The sequence below is a fragment of the Cololabis saira genome, chromosome 16 (genome assembly GCF_033807715.1).
Source record: "Cololabis saira isolate AMF1-May2022 chromosome 16, fColSai1.1, whole genome shotgun sequence".
NCBI classification, from domain to species: domain Eukaryota; kingdom Metazoa; phylum Chordata; class Actinopteri; order Beloniformes; family Belonidae; genus Cololabis; species Cololabis saira.
The window spans coordinates 4,571,131-4,588,224 of record NC_084602.1 but is presented as its reverse complement, the minus strand read 5'-3'; the positions used below and the strand labels follow the sequence as shown (position 1 = coordinate 4,588,224).

General features: G+C 48.5%; 2 protein-coding genes and 1 long non-coding RNA gene across 4 annotated transcripts in view; 1 reads left to right on the top strand and 2 right to left on the bottom strand.

Annotated features, from left to right (window-relative positions):
* Nucleotides 1–17,094, top strand: part of LOC133462641 (transcription factor IIIB 90 kDa subunit-like) — a 151,838-nt gene that overhangs the window by 32,769 nt on the left and 101,975 nt on the right. Inside the window, exon 6 of the mRNA XM_061743980.1 lies at nucleotides 8,163–8,235. Coding sequence (XP_061599964.1) covers nucleotides 8,163–8,235 — 73 coding nt within the window. The remainder of the gene's footprint in view (nucleotides 1–8,162; nucleotides 8,236–17,094) is intronic.
* The window catches only part of LOC133462642 (uncharacterized), a 186,977-nt gene that overhangs the window by 74,974 nt on the left and 94,909 nt on the right, over nucleotides 1–17,094 (bottom strand). The window lies entirely within an intron of this gene.
* LOC133462639 (BTB/POZ domain-containing protein 6-B-like) lies at nucleotides 9,545–13,912 on the bottom strand. The gene is made up of 4 exons (XM_061743977.1): nucleotides 13,131–13,912; nucleotides 11,183–11,273; nucleotides 10,946–11,064; nucleotides 9,545–10,607 (listed from the first exon to the last, which is right to left on the bottom strand). Exons 1-4 carry the CDS (start codon nucleotides 13,550–13,552, stop codon nucleotides 9,575–9,577), a joined length of 1,665 nt encoding a protein of 554 aa, XP_061599961.1. The 5' UTR covers nucleotides 13,553–13,912; the 3' UTR covers nucleotides 9,545–9,574.

Below are 17,094 nucleotides of genomic sequence, written 5' to 3'. Positions count from 1 at the left end.
GTGATGTACGTGTGTGATAAACGAGGAGAACGGCCTGACGATGCTGGAACTGACGGCCTCTAACGTGACCGGCGTACGTCGGCCTAAAAATAACATGGAAGCAGTTCTAATTGATTGTTTCTTTATTGAACACTTCCATGAAACGCTGGAGGGAAACATAAGTGAACCCTGGAGTTAAAGGCTGGGTGAACCTCCCTAGTGACTTCAGTACATCTGGATCTGAACACACACTGCGGTTTTATTGTGTATTTGTTTGGGTGTTAGCGGTGCAGGTAGACAGACGGAGGGGGAGACCCTCACACTTTGCAGAGAACACTTATGGAGCTTTTCCACCAGCACCTACTCTGCTCTACTGGGTCTGGTTTCTTTTCCATAACAATTCAGCTCCTGGATCAGAAGTAGGAGGTTGGAGAAGCTGCTGTGACGTATTTGATTGTGTATCTAAAGGAAGAAGACAACAACACTAAAGATGTAGAACCTGGAGGAGATGATAGATGTGCTGCTGGGTCTGTGGCTGGTGTTTGATATCAAGTTAAAAAATGAGAGTGAGAGAAACTTCAATTGGCAACGCTTTTTTTTTTTTTTAGCGCTGCTGAAAAGTCAGCTGGAGCCGTGAGCAGCTATGAAGAGACAGAGCTCCTGGTAGATCTGGTCGTTCCTTATCTCCGTCTAGATATTTTTAATTCTCTCCTCAGCACCAGGTTTATCTGACCCTCAGAGTTGGATCATGAAACAGACTTTTGCTGCCGTTGCTGGTTGAATAAAATGAACCAGAAGCTGTCAGTCGCTCTTTTGCTGATTTCCGCCTCCTGACTCAGTTTAGAAAGAGGTCCTAAGGAATCCGTCAGCAGCCCGTGAAGCGTTGGGATGCCATCTCAGCTATGCACAACACCCGGTCCTGATGGGACTCCAGCTGGCGTCTTTGAGGCCGAGGGGCCAGCCTCCATCAGCACATGCACATGCCCTGTGAAGAAGTACTACCATCCCCTGTCAGAGACGGACTAATGGTCTTACTGTGGAAAAGAGGGAACAAGGCAGAATTTCCTCCTCAGATCCTCCATGAATTCCAGGTTGGCTCTGTCCCTGGCCGTGGTGACACTGGCTTTGGTCCCTACGGGACCGGCAGCAAGCTGTTCACATCCCCTCTGGAGCTGCGTTATGCAGCCGATGAGTGGCAGCGAACACTCAGGTGTGCAGGCTTCTCGGTATGACAAATAACGTCTGAAAGATGCCGGCCGTCTGCCAGTCTTTGGACCAGTTCCCCTGTCCGGGAGGACACCGTTCCCCGGAGGAGACGCTGACTGTGAGATGCACCGCTGTACAGTAAAACCTGGTTTTTCGCGGTTACTTTCCAAAAAGAACCTGTGATAGGTGAAATCCAGGAAGTAGCAACCTTTTTTTTTTTTTACACAATTATTATACAAGGCTTCAAATAGCGGAGATCAGCCCCACCGAGACCCGAGTAATTGGATTTGAACGGGAGAAAATGAGAAATGATTATGATAAAAAAAATACAATAAGTACAGTAGGACAAATAGTGACTCGTATTTCCCTGCTCTTCTGATGCTGCTGCATCCTGACTCTGTAGCGTCTTTTTCTCCTAAAGCCGCGGTGCAGGAGTGTTTTTTCCAGAGAAGAACATAGTTATGGGTCGTTGTTGTCGCTCTTTTTTCTTCTGGGCAACAAGATTCTTCTAAACCGACACCATGGATTATATCTGAGACTGTAATGAACGATTCATCAAAGGTCCCGTTCTTGAGCTGCTGCTGAAGCTCATTGGCCGTTCTCAGCATTGTTGCTAAGCAACTAACGTTATTGATACAGGAAGTGAAGAAGCGGGGAGACTGTTTAGCCAATCAGAATGCAGAACACGATGCACAATGAAAATCCGTGAAGCAGCGAGACGTGAAAGGTGAGCCGCGTTATAGCCAGGGATTACTGTATGTGCAAAACACTTCCCAAATACCCAGCGACTCGTAACATGTTTATGTGGTCCTGGACCACCTGGACCACCTGGACCACCTGGACCTCCTGGACCTCCTGGACCACCTGGACCACCTGGACCAGGCCCTGGAGAGCCCTGGAGTCCTGCAGCCGAAGATTCCTGAGAAAAATCCAGCATATCAGCTGAACAGAGAAGATGTCAGCCTCCTCAAGGAGGCAAATATCGGTGCTACTTCCCCCACCATCATGAAGCATGATATGGACGGGCCATGGTAACGTACGTCTGGTCCAAGATTCCCCAGAAACTCACAGCCAGGCCCTTATGGAGCTTTTCCACTAGCACCTACTCAGCTTTACTCATTTCAACAATTCAGCACCCAGATCAGAAGTAGGAGGTTGGAGTGAAGCTGCTGTGACGTATTTGATTGTGTGATCTAAAGGAAGAAGACAACAACACTAAAGATGTAGAACCTGGAGGAGATGATAGATGTGCTGCTGGGTCTGTGGCTTGTGTTTGATATCAAGTTAAAAAATGAGAGAGAGAGAAACTTCAAGCGGCAACGCTTTTTAATTTTGTTAGTTTGTCTCTGCGCTGCTGAAAAGTCAGCTGGAGCCGTGAGCAGCTATGAAGAGACAGAGCTCCTGGTAGATCTGGTCGTTCCTTATCTCCGTCTAGATCCCTTTTTAATTCTCTCCTCAGCACCAGGTTTATGAACATCTGACCCTCAGAGTTGGATCATGAAACAGACTTTTGCTGCCATTGCTGGTTGAATAAAATGAACCAGAATCCGTCAGAGTCTCTTTCTCTGATTTCCTCCTCCTGACTCAGACGTCTGACTCCAACCCCCCGACCAATCGGTGGCCTGTAGTGTGATGATGTCAGATACAGCCGACTCAGCAGCTTAGAACCTCGGCAGAATAGTTACAGAAAAGTATCTACTCGGCACGGCTCTACTCGCCTTGATCCCTAGTGGAGAAGCACAAAGGCTAGTCAAGTCGGGCTGAATAGGTACTAGTGGAAAAGCGCCATTCGTGCAAGAATATCCGGGGTTCAGAACCAGCTGTAGACCCACATTGAGGAGCGCTTGGGGAACCTGGACGGACCCTGGAAGCACAGTGTGTTGGTCTACTATTACGACTCGGATGAAAAGCAAGTAGTGCAGAAAACCATGAAGTTCCAAGGTTCTGGCACTTTCTCGTGCCCGTTTCTAAATAAGACTGACACATTAAACCACAAAAGTCTGACCTAAATGCTTAATATAACCCCTCAGCCGGTCCCTGTGCGTCTGCCTGCCGCGTGCTGCTAGTCGGAGACCGTTCTCCAAACGTGGATTCCAGTATTTCTGCTAAAAGGATCATCAGCATCGTGAGAAATGCACGCAGATTGAATTTATTTGAGCTGCAGAGTTGTAAGTGATCTTTGAACTGTGGTGCTCATGCTTGAGGCTGCGGCCGTCTGCGGCTCCGGAGATGTGAGGGCAACGGCTCCAGAGATGTGAGGGCGACGGCTCCAGAGATGTGAGGGCGACATCTCCAGAGATGTGAGGGCGACGGCTCCAGAGATGTGAGGGCGACGGCTCCAGAGATGTGAGGGCAACAGGTCCAGAGATGTGAGGGCAACATCTCCAGAGATTTGAGGGCGACATCTCCAGAGATGTGAGGGCAACATCTCCAGAGATTTGAGGGCGACATCTCCAGAGATGTGAGGGCGACATCTCCAGAGATGTGAGGGCGACATCTCCAGAGATGTGAGGGCGACATCTCCAGAGATGTGAGGGCGACATCTCCAGAGATGTGAGGGCGACGGCTCCAGAGATGAGGGCGACAGCTCCAGAGATGTGAGGGCGACAGCTCCAGAGATGAGGGCGACATCTCCAGAGATGTGAGGGCAACGGCTCCAGAGATGTGAGGGCAACGGCTCCAGAGATGAGGGCGACATCTCCAGAGATGAGGGCGACAGCTCCAGAGATGTGAGGGCGACGGCTCCAGAGATGTGAGGGCAACAGCTCCAGAGATGAGGGCGACGGCTCTAGAGATGTGAGGGCAACAGCTCTAGAGATGTGAGGGCAACAGCTCCAGAGATGTGAGGGCGACGGCTCCAGAGATGTGAGGGCGACGGCTCTAGAGATGTGAGGGCGACGGCTCCAGAGATGTGAGGGCAACAGCTCCAGAGATGTGAGGGCGACGGCTCCAGAGATGAGGGCGACGGCTCCTGAGATGTGAGGACGACAGCTCCAGAGATGTGAGGGCAACGGCTCCAGAGATGTGAGGGCGACGGCTCTAGAGATGTGAGGGCGACAGCTCCAGAGATGAGAGGGCGACATCTCCAGAGATGTGAGGGCGACATCTCCAGAGATGTGAGGGCGACATCTCCAGAGATGTGAGGGCGACGGCTCCAGAGATGAGGGCGACAGGTCCAGAGATGTGAGGGCGACAGCTCCAGAGATGTGAGGGCGACATCTCCAGAGATGTGAGGGCGACATCTCCAGAGATGAGGGCGACAGCTCCAGAGATGTGAGGGCGACAGCTCCAGAGATGTGAGGGCGACATCTCCAGAGATGTGAGGGCGACATCTCCAGAGATGAGGGCGACAGCTCCAGAGATGTGAGGGCGACAGCTCCAGAGATGAGGGCGACATCTCCAGAGATGTGAGGGCAACGGCTCCAGAGATGTGAGGGCAACGGCTCCAGAGATGAGGGCGACATCTCCAGAGATGAGGGCGACAGCTCCAGAGATGTGAGGGCGACGGCTCCAGAGATGTGAGGGCAACAGCTCCAGAGATGAGGGCGACGGCTCCAGAGATGAGGGCGACGGCTCTAGAGATGTGAGGGCAACAGCTCTAGAGATGTGAGGGCAACAGCTCCAGAGATGTGAGGGCGACGGCTCCAGAGATGTGAGGGCGACGGCTCTAGAGATGTGAGGGCAACGGCTCCAGAGATGTGAGGGCGACGGCTCCAGAGATGTGAGGGCAACAGCTCCAGAGATGTGAGGGCGACGGCTCCAGAGATGTGAGGGCGACGGCTCCAGAGATGTGAGGGCGACAGCTCCAGAGATGTGAGGACGACATCTCCAGAGATGTGAGGGCGACGGCTCCAGAGATGTGAGGGCGACGGCTCCAGAGATGTGAGGGCAACAGGTCCAGAGATGTGAGGGCAACATCTCCAGAGATTTGAGGGCGACATCTCCAGAGATGTGAGGGCAACATCTCCAGAGATTTGAGGGCAACATCTCCAGAGATTTGAGGGCGACATCTCCAGAGATGTGAGGGCGACATCTCCAGAGATGTGAGGGCGACATCTCCAGAGATGTGAGGGCGACATCTCCAGAGATGTGAGGGCGACATCTCCAGAGATGTGAGGGCGACATCTCCAGAGATGTGAGGGCGACATCTCCAGAGATGTGAGGGCGACGGCTCCAGAGATGAGGGCGACAGCTCCAGAGATGTGAGGGCAACAGCTCCAGAGATGTGAGGGCGACATCTCCAGAGATGTGAGGGCGACATCTCCAGAGATGTGAGGGCGACGGCTCCAGAGATGAGGGCGACAGGTCCAGAGATGTGAGGGCGACAGCTCCAGAGATGTGAGGGCGACATCTCCAGAGATGAGGGCGACGGCTCCAGAGATGAGGGCGACAGCTCCAGAGATGTGAGGGCAACGGCTCCAGAGATGTGAGGGCGACGGCTCCAGAGATGAGGGCGACAGCTCCAGAGATGTGAGGGCGACATCTCCAGAGATGTGAGGGCGACATCTCCAGAGATGAGGGCGACAGCTCCAGAGATGTGAGGGCAACGGCTCCAGAGATGTGAGGGCAACGGCTCCAGAGATGAGGGCGACATCTCCAGAGATGAGGGCGACAGCTCCAGAGATGTGAGGGCGACGGCTCCAGAGATGTGAGGGCAACAGCTCCAGAGATGAGGGCGACGGCTCCAGAGATGAGGGCGACGGCTCTAGAGATGTGAGGGCAACAGCTCTAGAGATGTGAGGGCAACAGCTCCAGAGATGAGGGCAACAGCTCCAGAGATGTGAGGGCGACGGCTCCAGAGATGTGAGGACGACAGCTCCAGAGATGTGAGGGCGACATCTCCAGAGATGTGAGGGCGACGGCTCCAGAGATGTGAGGGCGACGGCTCCAGAGATGTGAGGGCGACAGAGATGTGAGGGCAACAGAGATGTGAGGGCAACAGCTCCAGAGATGTGAGGGCAACGGCTCCAGGGATGTGAGGGCGACGGCTCCAGAGATGTGAGCGCTGCCCCATAAAACCCTGTAAAACCTTCTCCCACTTCCTCCTGAGCTGCTGCGTTTGTTTGAAGTCCTCCCTGGAGTCCAGGTCCCAGAATAGCAGAGGAGCTTCTGCCCCCGCCGGGTCCAGAGGGGGCCGAGAGCCCGGGGGTTCTGAGCACAGACCCACCGTTCTGGCCCGGGTTCACGACCTCGTCCTCCAGCTTTTCCTCCCTCCTGCTTCAGATCTGTGATCTCTGAGTCTGGGTTGTGATGCTGCTGGATCTGGGCTGGTGATGGATGAGTGGTTGAGCTGCATCCATCACTACTTCCTTTCATATGTAGCAGGGGGCGGGGGTGTGAGGATTTACTGCAGAGCCTGCTGGAGGTGTTGTGGGCTGAAGCACAATGAAACATCTGTGATGGGAGGTTCCAGAGTGATAACCCTGCTGCCCTGCTTGTCTTCATCCACCCACGCCGCCCTTCCTGCAACAAATCTGGTTCCTGCTGCACGGGGGACTTCTCCAGAACGCTTCAAATGGAAATGTATCAATTAAGTCTAAGGCCAGCATCAATAATCCTTTTCTAACTGGAATATTAGCAATAACCCGAATTTGCACGGCCATGTAAACACCATTAACCCCTTTTGAATAACCGGAATTTGCTCATATTCGGGTTTTTAAAAACCCGAACATGACCCCTGGGTTACTCCTTTTAAAACCTGAATATTGGGTCATGTAAACACCAAACGGAATATCCCCATCAAACGGAACATGAATTTGTTTTCTGCTCATGCTCTGTTCACAAGGAATCCTGGTCTTTTGAGTCCAGGAAGTTCTTATAAACACGGAGAAACCAAGACCAGGAGGAGACTAATCACTTCATAAATGTAATGAAGGATATGAACATTTCTGCATTTGTAGACGGTAGAAAGTACCGGGATAGAAGATTTACAAGAAGGTGAGAGAAAATAAGGCGACGAGGAATAGTGTGGTGGGTCAGTACCAGCAACCAAAGTGCAAAACAAAACCACTTCTACTGGGCTGTTTATTATCCACCGTGCTGCTGTTATTGTTGTTTTGGATTTGGATACAGGAAGAAGAAGCAGAAATGACGGGAATTGCGTCATGACGTTCTCTGTGCGTCGCTGGTCAGTGATGCTTCATTTTAAGAATAGAATCAAGTTTGTACTACCCCGGTACAGCAGAGCAGGGGAGGAATGGTGGTGTTTTTGGTGTCTGATATCGTTTCCGCTCAGGTTTCTGCCTTGTTAAGCTACTCCAAAGGTTAGTTGTGTAGTCTAGAGTGCAATCAGTGCTTCAAGGAATGGAGACCTGGACTCGACTCCTCTCATCTACCTGAACGCTTTGCTTGTGGCCGCGTCCTGGACACTCGTCCGAGTCGTCCAACCGTCCAGGACGGGAACTTCACTTACTTTAAGAGAAGGAAAAGAGAACCTGTTGCTTCACAAGTTCTACAAACAAATGGTTCCTCCAGGATCAGGATCCCAGTTTATTTAGGTTATATTTCTACTTTTCACAAAATATAGATTCACACCAAGTTTTTGAAATACTCTTTTAAACGTGCTTATTTTCTCCTGGTGGGTCCAACGGCTCTGATTTACTGGGAGGTGATTGAAACACGAGCGTGATGCCTTCGCTGCAGATTCTTGACTTGACAAGTTTGGATCAGGTCAGAGACTTTTCTCAAACTTTCCAGAAAGTTAGGCCCAGTCCCAATCCCCCCCCAGTCCTACTTTTCAGCACTACCCCTAAATGTTGCGCGTTCCCGTGAGTGTAGTGGTGTCCCAATTCCTCTTTTCATCTAGGGCTAGTGGACATATCGAGGGCTAGTGGGTATGAATCTAGCCCTTAAAAGCGAGAGATTTCAGATACTGACTCACTGACCGAGGGTCTGAGAAAATTTCCCAGAATGCTTTACGTACAGCTCCGAGCGGGAGGTTCTTCTTACGTTCCACCTCCTCTCTGTGTTTCCTGCAGGTGAACGTGTACGTCCTGGGGAAGACCTTCCTGGCGCTGGCCAAGGAGCTGTGCATCAACGCTCCAGCTATCGGTACGACCTCTCCTGCTTCCTCTCACTGCATGAGCTCAGACCTGATGTGTAGTTTTAACCACTAGATTAATGTTGGAGGGGGGACAGAGCCACGGCTTCAGATGCCACAGGGGCATCGCTCAGATCATTTACAGCCACACCGGTAGGGATGGGAATTGATAAGATTTTTCCGATTCCATTTTGTTTAACGATTCGATTCTTTATCGATTCTCATTTGGAGTTACCTGCAGTATTAACAGCAGAGGACTGGCTAACGTTGCGCTGCTGCAGGTTGAGAAGATTCACTCGGCACAGATCAAACATGTGACATTCATTCAAAGTTATTGCATGCTGTTTATGCAAATGCTTTTGCATGTTGCTAGTGTTTCCTCCCTTTGTTGAAATGTCCACATTGCAAGTATTGCAAGTCTCCCTGTTGTCATCCTTTTTGGTAAAATGTAACCAAACTTTCGAGCATTTATGCCACTTTGTCGCCATGTTTTCCTGCTGGGCGTGAATGCGCATGCGTCACGTCATTGGCGGAATCGATAAGGGAATCGTTTGTGAAAAAGGCAAACGATTCCAAGGAATTGAAACACTGGGAGCCGGTTCTCAACAAGAACCGGTTCTTGATTCCCATCCCTACACACCGGTAAATGTGGAGCCGAGGACACGGGGCCCCGTTTCCCGGGGCAGTTTTTGTTAGTTCACGTCTTAAATCACCTCTCATCAGACCTTTTTAATGCTTCTACTAAATTTACACATTTAAAATGCTTATTTTATTAGTCTGAATAATCTCTATGAGAAGTAGAATCAACACAAACACATCTCCCATCAGCCCCTGCGTGAGCGGCCTGTCTCTAAACAGGCTTTAACTGTGGTAGTTCCCCCTGCTGCAGCCGGGGGGCGCTGCAGCGCTGCACACGCCAGAGGGATGACATCTGCGGCTGGTTCACATAATAACCTTTATGTTTTATTGTCAGGTGTATAAGCATCAAACACATCTGGTCTGTGACGGCATCAAGCCGTTCAGCAGCTGGACTGTATTTTACAAAAGACAACCATTCAGAGACTCCGGAGTGCAAAACTATGTTGACAAGAGCTGTACCTAGTCTGAACACGACGTCACGTCTCTCCTCGGGGGACAGCCCGCAAACACTCGCAGCAGCCCATACCAATACCAAAGCAAATAACGCTAAACCAGGACTTAAATAAAGAAAAGATAACAATAAATTAAATCAGATAAAACGGCTCCTTTTGCTTTAGAGCGTCTCTCAAAGTCCTAGCAGGCCGTCTAGTGTGACCTCACTGCCGTGTCTTTAATGCTACATTAGTGTGAGGGCGGGTGGGGGGGGGGGGGTCAGGCGTAGAACACCAGCTCGGGGATCTGCCCCCCCTGCACCCCCGTCCCGTTGGTGCTGTCCGACGAGCACTGGAACTGGAAGGTGACCTTCCCGCACTGCACCTCCGTCATGCCCTCCTGGCCGAAGTAGCTGAGCTCGCCCCCGTCCAGCACGGCGCTCACCGTGTAGAAGTTGTCCTGCTCCACCTGCACCGGGTGCTCGAACCACACCTGGAAGGTGCTGCTGGAGCCGTCCGACAGGAAGCGCGTGCGGTTCTGCGCCAGCAGCGCGCCCTGCCGCTTCAGCTCGATCCGGACGCTGTACTCGGCCTTGCCGCCGCTGGAGCCGTACAGCCCCAGCCCGGCGATGAAGATCCGCTTGTCCACGGCGAACTGGATGCTGTCGCAGCGGCCGCGGTAGCGCCACTGGTTGCTGCGGTAGGCCGAGGACTGGAAGCGGTGGCAGCGCTGCGGCGCCAGGCCCGCCCTGCCGGCGTGGGGGAAGTCCAGCGCCGGCTTGTTGGCCGCCGTGTACCACAGGAACAGGTTGCGCGTCTCCTCCAGCGTCAGGATGTCGGACTGCGCCGCGCCGTTGGCGAACTCGTCCAGGGTCATGGCGGGCACGCGCACCAGGAACAGCGCCTTGCCCAGGGCCTCCCTCTTGTTGCGGGTGGTGGGGCCCAGGCCCCGGCGCCGGCACTCGGCCGAGGCCCAGCTCAGCACGGCCTGGAACACCACGGCCTCGCGCGTGTTGAGCGTCTCCCGCCGCAGGATGATCTCCAGCGTGGGCAGGTCGATCTCTTGGAAGCCGTCGGAGCCCAGCGCCAGCTCGGCCTGCGCGTCGATCACCTCCCAGCAGCGCTGCGTCAGCTCGGCCTCCTCGAACAGCCGGCTCTGGGACAGCAGCACGCAGGCGTTCTTGGCCTCCAGGCTCGTCTCCAGGAAGGTGACGCAGGCGCGCGCCAGCGCCGGGACGATGTACTTCTTGGCGGCGTACAGGGTGGCCAGCACCGTGTCGGCCTCCAGCTCGATCTCGTCGCTGTACATGTACCTGCAGAGAAACGGCGCTGTTTCAGAAGGGTTGCATGACAGCTACTCAAAACACCAAAGGCCTTTTCTGTTTATAAATACATGTCTTTAAATGTGGAAGCAGAATTTAAGGAGAAAATGTTTCCAGATGAGCAAAAAAGCCAACAATTACAGAGCCCTGCGCCCTGGCACCGTATCATCCTGCGTCTGCCTCGCCGCGGTTTGGATGAGTAATAATACGCTTTGAAGTGACGCTGACTGCACTTGTCATCCCTGCCGCCGGTTGCCTGCCCGTGTGTGTGTGTGTGTGTGTGTGTGTGTGTGTATATATATATCTGTGTGTGTGTGGGGGTGGCTTACTTCAGCAGAATTAGAAAAGCAGCAGGTTCCACATCTGGGATATGTATTTGGGACGTCTCCTCGGCCAGATCGCCGTAGAACATGGCACAGAAGACGGAGCTTCCCACGGCCAGCACGTACTGGGGAGGGAGGGGGGAGGAGAGGGGGAGGAGGAGGAGAAGTCAGACCGGGCCAGCTCGGGGCAGCTCGGGGCAACAGCCCTGCCTACACCGAGCTCTAACGCAGCAGAGCTCTTACCTTGTGTGCCGGGACGGTCTGCGAGGCCCCCCGGGGCCCCACGACGAAGTGGACGTCAGCCATCAGCTCGTTGTTAAACATCAGGGCGTTCCTGGAAGAACAGCAGGTCCACAAATAAGCCTCTGCTGTTGTGTAACGTTTATCCCCCCCCCTACACACAAACACACACACACCGTTACAGTCGGAGAGAGAAGGAACTCCGTTTGCATAATATCTATCCCCAACCCCCCCCCTACTTGCTGTAAACAGACATTGTAAATCTTAGGCCTGTGTTGAAAAAAAACTATTTTCTGATTCTAAATCGATTCTCATATTAATTCCTAAAAATCAATTTGTAGATCGATTTTTTTTTTTTCCCCATCATTACATTACAACTTTTGGTAATTTTTTGTTTATGCCCAAAAAAGGAATGTTTTGTTGGACACCAGAATAACTTGCATAAATGGTCTATATTTCATTACTTTATATACTGTCTTGGGGTTACATTTGCATAAAATGCTAAAAACCAAATACTCAAAAATTAAAAACTGAAATAGGCAAAAAAATGGAAAAAATTTAAACGGAATGTGGGAAAAAATGGCTGTATATTAACTTTCAAGGATTTCAAGCACCCATAGGAACCCTGAGAGTTATAATTTCAAGCACTTAAACTAAAATTCAAGCATTTTTCAGGCCAGCAGCATCATTAGCTGCCAATCGCAGGTCCTTCCTCCCCACAGCCATCAGACTGTACAACCAGGCCTGCTCTCAGTAGCCAACGGATAATAACTTGTGCAATAACATAACAAGATGTGCAATATCATATCGTTAGCCTCATAGCATAATTGCCTAAGTTGTATTTGAATGCCTTAGAATTAGGCAATTATGCTATGAGGCTAACAATATGTGCAATATCTGCCTGTCTACCTCACACACACTCTATATGCTTTTTTGCACTGTTTCTTTTCTTTCAATCTACTGTATATACTGCTCATATTTTTGTAATTATATATATTTTTTACTTTTTAGTCTCCTTTACCCCTCCCCTGCATGTGTGTGCTAAGTGTACTGCTGCCAACAAAGTAAGTTTCCCCACTCAGGGGGAAATTAAAGGATTATCTTATTTGATCTTAATACTTGCTGTTGAATCTCAATATAACAGTAGTATTAATATGTTGCATAACTACACAGTCATAATTCATGCAACAGCTGAAAAAACAGTTTTAATAACACTAACCCAAATCAATATGGGAATTGGATTGAATCAAATCTTGATAATCGATTCTGAATCTTAAGAATCGGAATGTACGGAAGAGTATTAGGCCCATGCAGGAGAAAAAATATTTGAGATGGGAAGTTTTTTTTTATTGTGCACTTCGAGAAAAAAGTTGAAATGTCAAGATTAATGTTGAAATACAATTTCAAGAATAAAGTTGAAATTTCGTGTATAAAGTCGAAATTTCGTGAATAGTCGATCTCGTGAATAAAATCGAAATTTCGTAAATAAAGTCAAAATTTCGTAAATAAAGTCGAAATTTCGTGAATAAAGTTGAAATACATTTCGACTTTTTTCTCGAAATTGTACTTCGACATTAATGTCAACATTTCGACTTTTCTCTCGAAATTGTACTTTGACATTAATCTCAACATTTCGACTTTTTTCTCGACATTTCGACTTTTTTCTTGAAATTGTATTTCAATATTATTCTCGACATTTTGACTTTTTTCTCAACATTTTGACTTTTTTTTCCGACATTTCGACATTAATCTCAAAATTTTGACTTTTTTCTCGACATTTCGACTTTTTTCTCAAAGTGCATAATGAAAAAAAAATCTTCCTCCTCTAAAATATTTTTTATTTTTCTCCTGCCTGGCCCTAATACTCTTCCGTAGGAATGGATTCTTGACATTTGAATGGTAAATGTGACCATCGCCCAGGTCCCCCTGGTCCCCCAGGTCCCGGTCCTACCTCTCCCTGAGGGTGGGGTGCCTGCACTGCCAGCTGGGGGGGTCCTCGTTGTTGTTGTTAACGTTCTGCAGCCCGGCCGGCGTGCTGGCCGCGCTGCCCGGGCTGGACTCCTGCACCGGCGCCTCCTTGCTCTTCTCCCCGTCCCCGAGCAGCTCCAGCCCGGTCCCGGGGCCGGTCCTGGTGGTGTACAGCTCCGCAGCCATGGTGCTCTGCTCGGGCTGCTGCTGCTTGTGCAGCCCGGTCCTGGTGGTCAGGGACAGGGACAGCAGCTCGTAACAGCCCGGCAGCCCGGAGCCCTGCAGCCGGCCCTGGCCCTGCACCTTCCTGGACCTCTTCAGCGTCTCCGGCAGCAGCAGCAGGTAGGTCAGGCACCTCCGGACCCGGCCATGGTGGTGCAGCAGCCTGCAGTCTGCCGTGGGCATCGGCCCCCCGGCCCCCCGGAGGAGCGCGCTCCCGGCTCCGGCGGAGCGCGTTCCCGCGGCCCCGGTGTTCTGCCGATCCTCGCTCCCCGTTAGAAATGATGGTTCTGCGCAGGCGCAGTCGGCGCAACACCGGCGGTCAGCTCATCCCCGATCCCCCACCTCGGCCGGAGCCTTTTCCCTTTTCGGTTGCTTAATCCGGCTAGAGCCCGTGTCCCGTTAGTTAGTCCGCTAGTCCCGTCCTCCTCCTCGGACCGGGGCTCGTTGTCGACGCGGGTCCGAGGTTGAGCAGCCGCTCCGGCGACGTTTCAGCTCTGCTCTACTTTTACTGATTTTTTTTTTTTTCCTCTCTCGTCCTGATCTGAGGACACGCCCACGACTTCCCGCAGACCAATCAGGTTGAGGCAGGGCGGTGACGTCGGCAGGGGGGTGTTCCCTAGGTGACGTCACGGGGCTGACCCCTCCTCTCGCCCCAGTCATCGCCACCAGGGCTGGAGGGGACTGGGATTTGCCCCGGGGGGCACAAGTGAAAACCCCTGCTGAGGGGGGGCTAAATGGGCTAAATAAAATAAATGCTAAAGTTGATTCTTCCTTTGAATGAATGAATTAATTTTTATTTCGAACATGTATATAACAATGAAAGTAAAAATAAAAAATAAAAAGATAAACATTTACATCTTCATATAAACGTATGTTCGAAAAAAAGGAGTAGGAAGAAGTTTACACTTTTTCCTAGTTCCTACCCCTTTATAACTCTATGGATTTACATTATTGCTATTATTATATCTACACAATATCCATATAAATATAATCTATATAAACACTACGTAAACATGTCTATTATTACATAATTATCCATATAAGTATATAGAAAATATAAATAATACATACATATTATATCAATATCTAGAAAATACACATATTATATAAATCTATATAAATATACATTATATAAACTACATAAATATCCCTATAAATATATATGTGCTACATACCCAATAAATATATAACATATATTACATCATTATAACTATCCCTCTCAAAATATAATATATACTACATAAATATCTAAACCTATCTTAAGCAAGTATAATATACCATTTTTCCCTATTTTATTTGATTCTCACACTCCTCGTTGACCCATTTCCTCTTCCATATACCTATATAATATACTTTTTTTTTTTGAATTTCTTTTTAAGCAGATTTATGTCATTACTTTGTTTCATTTCCTGCTCCAAACTGTTCCACGGAGTCACTCCTTTAAGTTAAGCATTCAACATGTACTATTTGTTGTATCAAAAAATGATGTGACAAGCCCAGACAAAGTATATTTAATCAACCTTCTCTTAATTATTGCTAAATATCATATTCACTGTACTAAATTAGCTAGCCAACGTCCAAATATAATTGTTCTCAAAGCTATATTAATATCATATTCAGACAGTCTTAAACAGAGCTTAAACCCCAAAGCGGTTAAAACGAGAAGCTTATGTGAAAAACATATTTCCTGATTTTTTTTATTTTTTTTTATTTTTCCTCCTTAAACCTCAAGCCTTCTATTTTATTTTGATATATAATTTACTCGTCCTTAATTTGTAACTGCATTTTATCCTGAAGTTTTGTACCTTTTCTGTATATATCTGTCAATAATAATTAAAAAACAACTGAAAACAAAATGTCCAGACACAGGTAGACCCAAACAAATAAAAAGGGTTGTGTATTGTTAGTTTTTTTAGTTGGTAGTGACTTCAAACACTCAAATAAAGCCTCTGAAACACAAAACAGAAATAAAAACAGCCCCCTGCTGAGGGAGTCCTCCCACATGAGCAGGACTGTAGGATTTAATGCTTTCTTTTCTCTTTTCTTTGTTCTTTAGTCTCTTGAATGCCATTTTGAGGGACTTAGTGCTTCAACTGTGGTCATGTGTTAACGTCACCTCTTTTGTATTTATTGTAGTTTTGTGTTTCTTTTTGTCCCTTTTATTTATTTCTGTCGGATTGCTTTCAGTTCTCACTGCCGTGTCTCTCCCTCCACGTATAGATGAAGACAGAAATACACATGTAGAGAGATAAATATCTATAGATTAGAAGAATACATCTAACTGGTTCTTTCTGTGTGCTTTTAAAGTTTGTCCCTCCAACCACTGTGTCCTCAGACAGTGGCCTCTTTTAAAAAGCACTTAAAGACTTTTCTTTTTAAATAGGCTTTTAATCTTTCTTAAATTCCCTGGGGCAAGATTTATTTTTATGATTTTAACTGTGTATATTGGTTATTTCTTTTAGTCTCATTTTCTGTGGCACTTTGAGATAAAAAAAAAGTGCATTATAAATACAATGTATTATTATTATCATCATCATCATTACAATAATAATAATACACAATAATTGTAATATTGCGCCCTATTATCAAAACTATGGAACATGTTGGTGTCGACTAAACGTTTCATGTACCAGAAACCAGTAGCAGTTTCTGGGAGGAACAAGAATTATCTGTATTTGTGCACCAATATTAGCGTTGGGCTTTTCCAACACATCTTTACAAGACCACATTGAACACATCATGATAACGTAACGGACGTTCGTTTGATGCTCATAAAATAATTACTGATTAGGCTTGAATCTATACAGCTCAAAACCATCACTAAACATGACAGTCATTTCAAGTGACGGACACTGGCTGATTTATGGTTCCGCGTTGCACCACGCAGAGCATACGGCGTAGGGTACGCGGTGACCCGTACGTACGGTGCGCGTCGCCGCGTACCCTACGCCGTCGATTTAACGCAGAACCATAAATCAGGCTTAACGCGCGTGCATTTGTCAGTTTTCTTTTCAACTGAGCATGCAAACACATAAAATGAAGGTGGAATGCATATGCACCGTCGTAGAACCGGGCCTGCCCGGATTTGTGCTTTTTGGGGGGCATGATAGCTTTCCACCATCTAGCTACTGTACATCTAGTCCAGCTGTGCTCTCACGTTCGCGCAGCGCGCTGCTCACTGGCACAGAGCTGGGTGGACCAAACCATTTTTAAGAAGGAAGGGGCAAAGGGGATTATCGAAGTGATTTAAATTAGAGAATATTGTGTGACTGGTGGCTCTGTTTGAATTTGGATTCATTAGTATGAGTATATATTGTGTATTATGTATGCATAATCATTTTTTCATAGGTTACTGGGGGGGCCATGTGTAGGCCCTTGTGGGCTGTGGGCCCTTATAATTGTCACCACCTTTCCCCCCTATACGACGGCGTTGCCCACATGCTTGAGTGTTTTTCTTGTGTGGACTCGGTTCGGTACTTCCGAGTCAGCGTCTGGGCCGGGACCTGTGGTGGGGAAAAAAATCGATATTGCAATATATTGTTGCGCTCTCTGTCGCAATAAATAATCGATAAATTGATGGCAAATATCGATATTTATATTTTGTCACTACACTATTGTTAATGCACTTTAATTAGTCCAGCTGTACAGTGTTTACATTTACAAGACTAGGAGGCAGTGAGGAAATATACAAATGCACTTTCTTTGTACATTGTATGAAGTTTTGG